The 14267-nt window shown below is 37.0% G+C and overlaps 1 protein-coding gene across 1 annotated transcript; it reads left to right on the forward strand.

Moving 5' to 3' along the window:
- Window positions 1–152: 152 nt before the first annotated feature.
- On the forward strand, window positions 153–7004 carry LOC118278208 (uncharacterized). Its single transcript, XM_050700230.1, has 10 exons — window positions 153–436; window positions 708–887; window positions 1318–1489; window positions 2148–2317; window positions 2725–2860; window positions 3358–3507; window positions 3968–4128; window positions 4605–4773; window positions 5272–5465; window positions 6123–7004. Exons 1-10 carry the CDS (start codon window positions 401–403, stop codon window positions 6666–6668), a joined length of 1914 nt encoding a protein of 637 aa, XP_050556187.1. The 5' UTR covers window positions 153–400; the 3' UTR covers window positions 6669–7004.
- The last annotated feature ends 7263 nt before the right edge of the window (window positions 7005–14267 follow it).

Genomic DNA, 14267 nt, shown 5'->3' on the forward strand with positions numbered 1-14267 from the left:
TTTTTTTATCGTCGTAGTTGTATTTCTTACCTAAATGATACGGTCACATATTTACTTAAAAGACTCATACCCATCACACACACTAAAAACTGTTTCTGAACATCTGTGACGTTATTGACAGCCACAGTTGACACTTATTTGAATTTGACATTTTCAATTTTAGAAATAAACTTGTTGCGACTTGACTTTTACTACTGTTTTGTATGAACACAAAAGTGTATTTTTACGGATTTTAATTAACATTTACGATATTCTATGCTTATATAACGTGTAAATAATAAAATCAAAACGTCTTATTGATGACAGCAATTGATTTTTCCTCAATTTAGCTATGAAAAGTGTTTTTGACTGATTGTTTATTTACAAGTTAGTTATTTGATATTATATTCATCAAACTAAAATGAACAAAGAAAATAATAGAGGCGCAGCTGGCCTGGTAAGTACTCCTTTATCTCCAAATAGGTTTTATGCTAAACGCGCCAAAATTAAAGTCATAATCAAAGAGGAAGTCATAATTCGTGTCACTGTTTATTCAATCAAAAAAATACCATATTGATGCTTAGAAATGGTAATTTCATACTGGAAATGTGAAATATGTGTATGTAAAATAATTAACAACCCATCAACGACTTCATTCTATGAAAAACAAACAAACAAATCAATAAAAATAGTGACTTATTAAATTAATTTCTAACTTTCAATTCCAGCGCCGCTCTGCAGTAGCTGAAAGGATAAGGCTCAGAGAGGAATGGTCAGCATTAAAGGAAGTAGACACTGCAACTACTTCGAGACAGCCTGACAGTGTACAGAAGAAACCTAATAATACTCGTCATACTCCCAGCGTTTCCACCAGGAAGAAACAACCGGTTAAATCTAGTCAGAAAAAGGTAAGCTGAAGTTGAATATAGTAACTGAATTTATACTTTTTTTAAACAAAGAAAATCATCCAATGACTTCTCCTGGCGAGAGGGAGTGTCAGACTCTTGCTGTCTAAAAACCACCCTTTTCCTACCTCTGCTTTTCAAGCCAGAGCCCCGGTAAACCGGCTAGGTAGTCCACAACTCTGGATCAGGCATAATTTAATAAATCATTGCAAAACTGAATCGATTCATTCATAAAAAATACTAAATATTTAAATTAAGGACCCAAGATAACCTACAAATTGATACATTATTTAAAATTGTTTAAAAATAGTACTAGATACTATAGATAATTATCATTTGAAACTATACTTCATTAATTAATAAGTATTTGTACTGACACTTATTGTTTTGTACTTAAAAAAATAAAAATTTATTTTGACATATATCATTACAGGGAAATCCAAAATCACAGCAAGCATCATGTGATGCACTGCAAGGTGTGGTAGCTATGGTGGATGTAGGAGCAGAGAACAAGGCTCTGCCACTGCGATGTGCACTTGCAGCCCTCGGTGCTACCGTTGTGGTGGAGTGGAACCCACTCGTTACTCATTTGGTGTGGACTGACAGTGAGTAAATTCTTTGACTTTGGAGTAATTCAAATTGGATTGGAATGTAATGGGGCGTAAAATTTGGTTTCTTTATTTTAACCTTACATTAAAAAATATATTTCTGTATCAAAGTATATCATAGGAATAGTTGTACCTTGTGGTAGTTAACCTCATAACATTGACTTTTCTTGCATACTTGTTGGTTAAAGGTACTTTTAATTTGGCCCTACTTTAATATTATATCGCCAATCTGGTTGATAATGTCCGTCTAAGGCTCCCTATCTACCGACGATCCTATTTATATCTGCTGTGTATACTATGAAATAAAAAGATGTTACATAATATTATAATATTACATACATACATATCGTCACGCCTTTAATCCCCGAAGGGGTAGGCAGAGGTGCACATTATGGCACGTAATGCTACTGTGTACACCCACTTTCCACAATTTATGTTGTAAGTCCCATGTAATAGGTGGTGAGCCTATTGCCATATACCGAGCACATTTCCAGACTCCGTGCTACTACTGAGAAATTTTCGAAAAACCGAAAAAAGCCCAGTAATACTTCGCCCGACCCGGGAATCGAACCCGAGACCCCTTGCCCGGCAGTCGCACTTGCAACCACTCGACCAACGAGGCAGTATTATAATACTATGTTGTGTATGTTTGCAGGTGGTTGCCGAGCGACCCGCGCCAAGGCCCGCGCGCTGGCCTGCAAGCTGGTGTCCCCGCTGTGGGTGGAGGCCTGCGCAGCCTCCAACAAGAAGCTCAGCGAGAGAACATTCCCGGCCGCGTCACGACAGTCTGATCTACCGTCTCCGAGGACTTTGAGACAACTGCTGGTAAGTCAAACATCATCATGACCTCTTCTCACACGGAGAAGATTTGAGCATTAATCACCACACTTGCTCAATGTGGGCAGGAGATTTTAAACTTATAATTAGAAATTATAATTTAATAAGATAAGGTCCCCGAAAGCTTATTTAGACTTATATTTTTATAATAACTATATACTGAATGAACTAAAAATAACGGTTTACTTTCATACATAAATGGAGAAAAGCTCTACTAGTACATAAGGGCTTTCCATCATGAGCAGCGTGCACTGACACGGCGACGTCGCACAGCCTACTAACTTAATTTTTCAGTTACGTTATCTTACTTAGACTCACTCATTACCTTACTAGAAATCTGTTGAATACTACTATAAACTAATAAGCTGTTAATTTTATTTCCCCATTTATTACAGAAAAAAGCCGAGATGGAGAATGTGACGCTCGCAGCATTACTGGACGACAGCAAGGAGGAGGACAGGGAGGGCCGCCCTCGACTGAGGATCTCCTCCGGCACTGACACCACCATGGACAGCTCAAGGGAAACTATTGGTAGGTCATTAACACTGAACGCCACTGGGGTCACCGGTGAATGTGATCGACGACGTTAGCAGAGGATTTGCCTTCAACAGTTTTCAATAGGCTGTCAAACACTTAACTTACAAGAGAGTATGCAAAGGAGTGAAATTCCTTTTTAGAGTCTGTATTTATGGAGTAAAGATTAAGATAATTTATTTGTTCAACATGTATTACATACATATTGCATGCAAGATATTAAAGAAGTCATATTAAGGAATGGTTATGTTCAGCCAGCTAAGCTATCTTTTTTGTATGGAAAAATGCGTGCTATGGCTTTTCTGCTATCGATACATCGTATACTTGAGCTTCGCAACTTCCTCGCACAACTACATAGCTTAGTCTCAGTAGAAACGGTCACATATGTAGTTTCATAGCTTAGCTATTACATCTTCGTAACATAGCTACATTGCACATCACTTGTAGAAAATCACCCTAATACATTGAATATTCTTACGTAATTTGTCCCCTAGATCTAGAGTCCCGAGTGAACACGGGCCCCCGCGGGGCCACAGTGTCGCCCCCTACACGGGCACCTCCCAAACGGGCGCCCCCCAAGTCGCGGCGGAAATTATTCACACATAAAGAGGCTGAGGAATTTGGCAGTACTGATGATGAAGCAGGTAAATTATTGTATAATAACCATGATATTTTTTAAATTATGACTCTTTTTGTGAATGTCCAAATCTCTGAAGTTTGGGTTGGAATAACGCACACACAACGGCAAGCGTTAAACGATCATAGATCCAAATCTATTTGTTTTCTTTGTGTTTCCTTGTGTGAGTGAGGTTACCGAATGCCTTATTACCCCCTTTCCCAATCCCTGATTCCCAAACAACCCTTATATTTCCTAACCTCCAAAAAGCCAACAACGCACTTGTAATGTCTCGTTTACCGGAGTATAATAGATATCGGATATTTTCGAACCCTGAATAAGAATAACTGCATGAGTATTCTTACAGTGCACAGAAATTACGTGAATTCAGATACTACTTACTATTACCCCTCACATTCCTGGTACAAGATAAGTGACAATAACAACATATAATATTTTCTTTCTAACCCCACACTCAATAATTACAGAAACACAAACAAAAAACAAATTAAACCAAAGCAAGCTAACGCAACGCGAGCGCCGCGACCTCGCGCGAGCCGAACGTATGGCGAAGAAACTACTCGCAGCGTGCAACACGCAACACAACCGCGCCGTTACTGCTACACAGACCGGGTTGCAGCCTAAGATTGTGAGTACTGCCTTTTGTATAAAGTGGACTTGTATTTTTGTAAAATTCATTATTAATATTTAATAACCTTCGCTTTACTTATAATTTAAAAATAAAACTACCTAAACTATTTTAGACTACAGTGAGTAAAGTTCTCTAGGAAAAGGAAAATCCTCCGACCAGGTGAGGTGGTCGTGTCTGGCGGGCTTTCTGGCCAACTATTGTACGTTGGGACTTTCTATCCATATTTATACGCTTGTAAACTTCATAATGTGCGATGTAGGATTAATGACGTTATCCGTTGATTTCTTCATCGATCGTCTATGTGCGACTTCCGTCATCTGTCACTTATGTGTAATACTATGTTTAATTAGATTTGATTAATTACAGAATACAGGCAGATTATTACTTACATTAAGACTCAGTGTGTTATGATTTAAGAATACATTGCCAGACTAAAATCAAAATATAATCCTATAATGATTCCTAAATGACAGGTACTAACAGGCATGACTCGGGCCGAGCGCCACGCCGTAACGAAAGCGATACAGCAACTCGGCGGCGTCATACAGAGCAACGTCACCAAGCGGACGAGCCACGTGTTGCTCGGCTCCTGCGGCGTGGCGCGTTGCAGCAACCATCCCGCGAACATCTCCGGGGTTACAGGTCGGTTCTACTTCTAATTGGGTAGATGAATAATTTGTATTTTAATGTCTGTCTTGTAGATTATTTGAAACGTATTTTTATTATGCGAAAACAAATACTTTCCAAGATTTGAAATATTGCATAACTAAAAATATTATACTCGTATTTTTTATTTTCTTATGGAAACAAATACTTTCGAAGATATACATATATCGATTTGAAATATCGCAAAACGTCTCTTCTACATACATTTTATACGTAGAAATGACATATTTGCTCCCACTTCTAAACTTTAAATTCGTTTTTTCTAAGTATTGTTATAATTTTGACCAAATAAAAAAATACTTGTCTAATATTATATATTCCATATTACCTATACTACTACTACATACTACTACTACTATACTATATTACCTAAATGACGGACTAAATTGATTTTTAATACCCCGTCATCATCCGTATTATCCCTATGAATACATCATCACTTTAATTGAAATAAATACGTTTTTCCTTCGACAGAACTGTGCGACCTCAGTAAGACTACGTGTTGGACGGACGTAACAGACAAGCGAGCGCGAACGTGCAACGCGTTGCAGGGCGCGGCGCGCGGCTGCAGGGTGCTACACGCGCGCTGGGCCGTGCACTCCGCCGCCCGGGGACACTGGCTGCATCATCACGATTATGAAGTACTGCATCTCAAGAAGATTAGTCAGGTACGTGTTTAACCGCCGTACAGTACGCTCAACGGATCTTGGCAGGTCTGAACAACGTGCAGAAGGCTTCGCAATAAGTATTTTTTAGAACCAAATGGTGGCATGAGGCGAGGTGCGGGGGCGGCGATCTAGGCTAGAGATTGACCATTTCTAAATACAATTGACCCTTTACACTTATTGCGCAGCCTTCTGCACATAGTTCAGACCTGCCAAGATCCGTTGAGAGTACTGTACTCAGAGTCATTTAACGATTGCTTAACCCAGTCTGTAGCAATTGTTATCGAAACAAAATCGTTACTAAGGAATAGTTTAAGTAATCATTAACTGTCTCTTAAGCGCAGCAGTAAGAGCTTATTTTTTCCTTTCTTTATTATTATATCGTATATTAACTATTTATAGACGGTGATCGCTTACCATCAGATAATCCACTGGTCATCTTCCATACTAATAATTAAATAATAACTGAAACATAGCCCCACACTACAATTTTTCTTCCTGTATCTTGAGTGCATTTACAAACACATAATTTTACATACCTAAACATCTTGAATTCGGTTTTTAGTCAGTAAGAGTCTGACACTCCATCTCGCCTCGCTCAAGGCGGGAGAAGTCATTGGATGATAAAAACTAAACTTAAACCAACTCATTTCATTACAGAAAGCGCGAGTAGAACGCACAGCCCTCGGCAAACTACGGTCAGAATATGCATACGACGTTTTCTACGGTATGAAAGTACATTTAAAGCCAAACGCTGAACAACGGGACGCGGCTTTAAAACTACTCACACTGTGTGGCGCTGCTGTCGACAATAGTCCCGCAGACAACCCTGATATACAAGCAAAGGAAACTAGACTTAATAACATACCTACACAAGGTAGTGTTTTGCATACCCAGGCTCACAATGCCAAGTCTCGCAATGCTATTATAGAGGATCAGAATGCCAATAGTGAGGCTCAGAATGCCAATATGCAGTCTCATAATGCCAATATCGAGGCTCAAATTGCCAATATGCAGTCTCAGAATGCCAATATGCGTGATAGAGTTAATAATAGTAATAATTATGATGTAGTTATTGGCAGTAGTGTTGGTGACGTGAATTCTAAATGGGTGTTTGATAGCGTAGCGGCCGCTCGGATGCGGACTACTAGGAGATATATCAATATGAATAGTTTTACTCAATGTGATAATGGTGGTGATAGATAGTCATATTATGGAAGTATAATTATTATGATCTTAACTCATAAAATCGCCGATCTTTAGCCAATATAGTAAAGTAATAACAATATGTTGCTTGAAGATTTTATGTGTTCAATGTATGTTATAAAGTTATATTATCTTAAAATTCGATCAAAAGAGAACAATGATCGTTGAACAAATGCCTAGGTAAAGAAACAACATAGATAGAAAAAGAAAAACCATTTATAATGTCACGACACACAACTGGCCGAGAACACAGGTATACAATAAAGTTATATGAAAGAAGGCAAAAGGCTGGTGCTGGCTCAGCTTAATGCCGTGGCTCGGGTACGCAGGTTCAAACCACGAATTGTGGTATTATAGATATAAACCTTATTTCGATGTGTACAGTGAATATTATGTATTAAAAGTGATATACTATGTAATCTTCATGTTGTATAAAACAGCTACTGGTAGTGACATCTATGATGTTGTATAAGAACTATGCATTTGTTCTTTTGCATTTCAGATATTTGTATAAGAATTTGGAAGAGGTTTCATGAATTTTGATTATGCTTTTTATTAATTTTCTTTTTTTTACTTTCCTGAAATAAAGATGAATTTACAAAATGGGTGAATTGTTGTCTTCGGAATGTTAGCTTATTCGTTAAACGTGGAAATGATGCCAGTAAGTAGTAAGGGGACATATTCCGATCGCGGCAATGCGACATATTTGTGGCATGATATGTTAAATCACCTGCGTAATCGAGTTGAAACACACTATCACACTAATAGTAAAGGGTGTCCCAACAAGAACGCAAGATTTAAATTTTAAATAAAACGCAGATATTTAAAAAAAAATCGTGAATGCTTTATAATATCGTAAAGTAGAGAGGATGAGGTTATCTATGGAACAATACATCAATAGAACAATTTATAAATGTGAAACTTTGTTTGTCAGTCAATCATGCTGACACTACTGAACAGATTTTGATGGCATTTGATATACAGACAGGGTATGAGCTTTCTTGTGTGATAGAGTACTTTAATGCCACGGAAACTCGGAAGAAGTCGCTGGCAGAAGCAAGTTTTTAATGTTTAAAACTGTTAGGTTGTTGTTGGGCAAAAGGAAAATATGATCTCACAATCCGATTTTAGATTTGTTTTTGAAAAGTCTTGAAAATTAATGATTTGTAAAATACTTCTTCAGCTATGTATTTATCATATTATATAGTTCATACAGTATGGGAAAACCTCTTATGACTTAATTTAAACTACATATTTGTTATCATCTTAGCTGAAATAGGCTCAGTACTTGTATTATACTTCTGTGGACTAGTAATACTTGTAGTTTCATTAAATTTAAGTCATATGAGTGATAGCCACACTGTATATCTTGTAGATGCTAAATACTCATGAACTCTTTATTTTTAATGTTTAACCAAATTATGCTAGTTCAAAACATGTAAAGTTCACATATTATTGTAACGTAAGGCTTTAAAGTGTACCATAGTAATTTATTGTTGAGTTTCTATTATGTATTTACTTTGAATAAATCATGTTTTGCAAAATAAAGTTTTATTTTTATTACATTATGGCTCGTTATTCATCAAATCAGTTGTGTCTATTTAAATATGGATTTCAATACGGATTATAGACCTTAATTCCATTGTAACTAAAAATCTAGAATGGCTGAAATCTAGTCAAGTTCCTCATCAATTAGATGCGTGAATAAGTCAAAAAACATAATAACTATACCCTATGCGCTGTAACAAGGTGCGGCTGACAGATGCCAGTATGACGTTGACGTCTCTCTTTAGGGATGGACATTAGCAAAATCTTTTTTTATCGCTATCGATATTCGCAGCATACATTTAATTCTCTTTAATTTTTTTATTAAATGTGTGATACTTGTCGAAATAAATATTTTATGACCGAGCCCTGAGGTGTTTCAGAGTTTCAGATTTACAGAACCGTGAAGAATATAAGTATATATTAGTTTGTATATGTTACTAAAGCAACCACGATCTTTCAGATTAAGTACCACCACGCATTATCAAAGGCGCCGGAAATGTCTACTACATATTTGTTTGGGTAAATCTACTGTGTTTTTTAAGAATGATAATTGAACGACGCACGATTTTCGTTTTTTATTCTAAAAAAACATCGACTGCCTATCCATCGTAGCAGTACATCCCATCACTAAACACGACTATGCCTTTACGTTATACGCATAACACTTTACTTTATTTTTCATTTCATTAGATTTTATTTAAAGACTAGAACATTCCGGTTGGTTTTAATTTAATTAACTACACTTCCGAATGATTTAACATAATACGAATGTGATACAGTTAAAATACTAAGGCATAATTTTTAAATCGCAGTAACTTTCAAGAGTGATACGAAACGTTACTGAATCTGTCAGCCGCACCTTGTTACGGCGCATAGGGTATAACAAGAATCTAGGAATAAAATACGTAAAGTTGTTCTTATTATATTTTGTTGTAGAATATTAATACTTTTTAGAATAATGTTAGTATTCTGTCCCCAAGTGAAAAATTTACGAATCTTAACACATAGATGTCGTTCAGACAGATAAACAGAGAACTATGCATATTTCTTTACCACAATATTTTGTAAAGATAAGTTATTTTAATTTAACTCCTTTTAATCTTTTCTATGTACTTCTATCCTTGTCTCTCTGGTTTAGTGGTCGCAAGCGCAACTGCTAAGCAAAACCTCAAGTTGGTCAAAGTTAGAGATGCTCATTGGGCTTATTCAGTTTTTCGAAACCTGATGATCTTATAGGGTGTCTATGCGTGGATTATTTACCGTTCAGGTGATGCGTCGTAGAAGCGCGTTAGTAGACACTAAAATATATAGTAGGTAACTTAATCCCATTTAAAATATAAATCCAACACACCACTTGTCCTATTACAATTGAATGAACAAATGAATGAAAATCAATGCGTTCGAGTTACCAACTCATGAAAGTCGAGTGTTACCAAGAAATAATGTTAACAATGTGATCACGAACGCGCTGGCAACACCTTGCTCGTTCATGATTCGAAGTTTAAATCGCACGTGTTGCGCAGGAGTCGCTGTTGTCTTTATTTTCTTGCAAGTTTACTTAGAGATTTGTTTACCTAAGTGGTGATCAATTGCGGGTTACCAGGACTCCGGCTCAAAGAGCAGTAATAGGAACGGAGTGGTATTTACTCAGTAAGAGCCTGACACTCCCTCTCCTCTCAACCAAGGCGGGAGAAGTCAATGGTGATTTTCCTCACTAAAACAAAAAAGTCGTCCTCCCATTCCCAATTCCTAGTGGGATCCATCTGCTTGTTTGTCGCCGAATACCCTTAAAAATAGGTACTTTTTAGCCTACTCCTTCGCCGGAGCTGCGAACTACCTAGCGGGCTACCGGGGCTCCGGCTCGACAAGCAGAAGTAGAAATGGGGTAGCTTTTAGTCAGTAAGAGTCTGACACTCCCTCTCGCCTCGCCCTGGCGAGAGAAGTCATTGGATGATTTTCCCCCCTCAATAAAAAAAGCCTACTCCTTCGAGTAATAAGTCGTGATATTACGTCCACAATAGCTTGAACCTACATACATACATACTCACATGTATCTAAGTAATGATTGACTATCTCGTGCCCAGTGGTGCATCACTAAAAGCTTTGTTCGTCTGCATTCATTCATATGTCGCAAGGCAAGCAAGTAGCGTCTTTCTCAATAGGCGATCATATGCCTGTCGATCTCTATTCACTGATTCAATAGTCTGCTTGGCTTGTACTTAGTCAATAGTGGATTATATTGTAGGTTTGATTTCTATGTCTAGTAAAACATACTTTTTTATGGGACTATCCCACCACAACCTCTTAAAACCGCTGCAACACCGGTAAGCTGGAATCTACGGTAGATACAACCATGAAAATACTGGAACAGTGTTCAAATTTCAAATTTATTTATTTGCTCAAATGTGGTACATAATATAGGTGTTACATACAATATAATAAGATCAGCACATTTACCATTATTGGCATGCAAATTGGTTGGATAGGTACAAGAATACTTATGTATAAGACATATTATACATTTAGACAATACAATTCTTCATTCCGGTGCGTCCAAGGGATATGAATGGCTGTCTTGGATACCGCAACGAAATAAATCAGAAGATATTATTAGAGGAGAAGAAAAAACTGTAGTTTCCACTTCCCTCGGTGAATGTAATGCAGGATACATAATGGCTTAAGCTTTAAGGCACAAAAGAGACTGCACAACACTAAGACAAGCCTAGTCGTCAAAAAACCACGCTTAAAAACTAAGTGATAGATCCTGGCTTACAAGAGTTGCAGCGGTTATGGAGGATGTGGCGAACTTGTCCCAAATAAATACGAAATTAACTCACCTCTCTGTTTCTGCTTTACGCTTAAACCACTTCACCGATTTGTATAATTCCTTTTGTGTTTCATTGTCCATTTATCAAGAATGGCTGTTTCATAAACTTTAGCCATCCTATTGATTGTAATAGGTGGCGAGCAGAGCGGGTGACGCAGCGGGAGTAGCTATTGTAGATAAGTTTTAAGTGTCGACACGGACGGGCCGGCTCGACCGTAGTGATACCACGGCCTCACTGAAAACCGACGTGAAACAACGGTTGCGTTGTGTGAGTGAGGTTACCGAAGGCCTAATTCCTCCCTTCCCAATCTCAATCCCCGATTCCCCAACAACCCTTAAATTCTTAACCCCCAAAATGTTGGTAACGCACTTGTAACGCCTTTGGTGTTTCATCGATTGCTTACCATCGGGTGATATGTATGCTCATTTACCTCCTCTCATTTTTCCATAAAAAAATAATAATAAATAAATCTCAAACTGACCAGCCTATAACCCAGTGAATATAAGTTGGCTACCGTAGCATTGCACAGCGCTACACAAGTAAATACATACGATAGTACATACGTTGTCGACCTTGCACTGTTTAATACTCACTATTCTTGAAGAATTAAGCTCGATGTAATACAATGGACGAGAAAGGACCTATGTATGTATATAATATTTGTTTTGTCCTACAACATCACGGCTTATTTCCCCGAAGAGGTATACAGAGGAGCAACAATAATATAATACTATTGTTTTTATATTATGTAACAATTTTAATATAATTCGGTTTTTCGAAACTTTCAGTAGTAGTACTGAGACTGGAATTGTGCCCGGTATAAGGCAATAGGCTTACATGGGACTTATAAAACAAATAGTGAAAAGTGGGTGTACATTGTACAGTGGCATTACGTGCCGAAATATGCGCCTACTCCTTCGGGGATAAAAGGCGTGACGATACGACGACTAGCTCTTGTCTGTTATCTTTCCAAGACGACAAACTATTATTATATTATATATCCTCACGTCTTTTATCCTCGTACAGGTAGGCAGAGGTGTACATTATAGCACTGTACAATGTACACCCACTTCACAATTTATCCTGTAAGTCCCATGTAGTAGAGGCGACAAACTATGTAACAACCTAAAAATAATTAATTCTCGGGGAATAACCGATGTGACGTTAAATGAGATACAATTATAACTTAACATACATATTACAGAGTATGAAATAATTTATCATATACTTATATACATAGAATACATTTATACATACCAGTGCCGTAGCGTGGCTTGGCGGGGCCCCGTATAAAAATTTCTTTAGGGCCCTCTTTTGTTTCTCTTTTTTAAGGAGGAAGATCATCCAATACCTTATCCCACCCCTTGGGTGAGGCAAAAGAGTGTCAGACTCTTACTGACTAAAAACCACTCCGTTTCTGTTCCTGCTTTTCGAGCTGGTGCCCCGGTAATCCGCTAAATAGCCCGCAACTCCGGATCGGCATCAGCCCTACTGAGCCCCATCTGTGGTGGTCTGATGACTCTTTGAGGCGCGCGCGAAATGCTAGGCGCCCTACGCACTGGTCTGGTTCTGAGTTCTGGGCGAACTACCTTTGCTCGCTGTCTGCACCCGCACTTACGATGACCGGACCGGAGATCGTCATGTTGGGGGCCCGTGTCACCCAGGGACCCGTATAATATGGCCCTGATATCTACATATAAACAAACATACATACAAGCCTGACTTCTCTATATTTAGAACAATAGTTTTATTCATTTGTTTCGATGAATTTCATAAGAGGTGATACGAGTAGTCGTCACAATGCTATAACTATGTAAGTAGGTACATTATATACATATTATGTATATAGCTTTATAATGTTTTTCGGCTTTACTTTCCTAGTCCTACTCCTACTTAGGGGATTACGATAGTAATAATTAATTTAGTTAAGTACCTGTTTTTAACAATCCTTTTTTATATTTACTTTGATAAATATATTTTATGCAAGTTTTATCTTGTAACTTTTATCTTGAAAAAGCTTGGTTTGAGCTTCTGTGCTAACCCTTATTGGGATATTAAAGGTAGTTTTTTTTCAAATAAAAGTCATTTTTATATTTCCAATATTACTTTATTTAATGTTAAGTTAATTAGTAATTAACAAACTAGTGTTGTCTGTGATGAGCCATATGACAAGACTTACTATACTAGTGAAAAAAAAATTAATTTCGAACCTACTATGATAACAGCTCTGCCTGTCCCGTTAAGCCGTTACCTATAAGAGTGATGTTAAAAATATACTGTATCATACTAATATTACATATATATTACATATAAATGTGATAATCTGTTTCGTTTGGATTTTTTTATTTTCTCTGTTCACCATATCTCATTTCCAAAATAAACCAGGCACCGAAATGTTCCATTTTTGAAAAAGCCATTAAATTTTTAATCATCGATATAATTCGTGAGTTTGAAAACAGTGGCCTACAGGCCTACATATATAACTGATATAATATGAACCAATTTCCTACAGCTCACTGGATGACTCACAATTTGAACTGTGTACAAAAACATTCTCGAACTGAATGAACGTAATTGAATGTCTGTGGTGCAGACCAGAGGTAGACTACCTAAGAATTATCCTATCTTTTAATCAAGACTATCGATTTAAAGAAAAACGAACAGAGAAAGTATGCTATATTATAAGTTTCAATTTTTTTAGTAGCCAATAGTTAGTTTGTATTATAACATAAAAACAAACTTATATTTCTGTGTCAATATTAAATATTTGCATGCTTATAGATTAAGCAAAACATAATATTATGTGAATCCCATTTAAATTGTAAGATCGTAGTATTTTAGCAATTAAATGTGTTTTTTTGATTACATCTGAATCTGCTTTATATGAAATTATAATTATATGTATTGTTTGTAAGGGCCTATACTGGCCTATAGATATATTATACTGATCACAATTCAAGACTCCCTACGAAAACTGAAGAAAAGCACTTTTCTTTCTTCTAACCTAACCTAACCATTGGAGGTTGATACATGTGATAGATAATCGTAAAAGAAAAAACAACTTGAAACTTAGTTAATTGTTTTTTTTTTTAAGTCAAATAGAGAGAGAGAAAGTCAAAGGACTTTCAAGCTACATAAAAAAAGTAATCCCACTGTAGATGCTTATCTGTCCGTAGATTTAGCTACTGGACCAACCATGGTAATCTGCAAAAAACCCCATGCT

The sequence above is a fragment of the Spodoptera frugiperda genome, chromosome 18, assembly GCF_023101765.2.
Source record: "Spodoptera frugiperda isolate SF20-4 chromosome 18, AGI-APGP_CSIRO_Sfru_2.0, whole genome shotgun sequence".
NCBI classification, from domain to species: Eukaryota; Metazoa; Arthropoda; class Insecta; order Lepidoptera; family Noctuidae; genus Spodoptera; species Spodoptera frugiperda.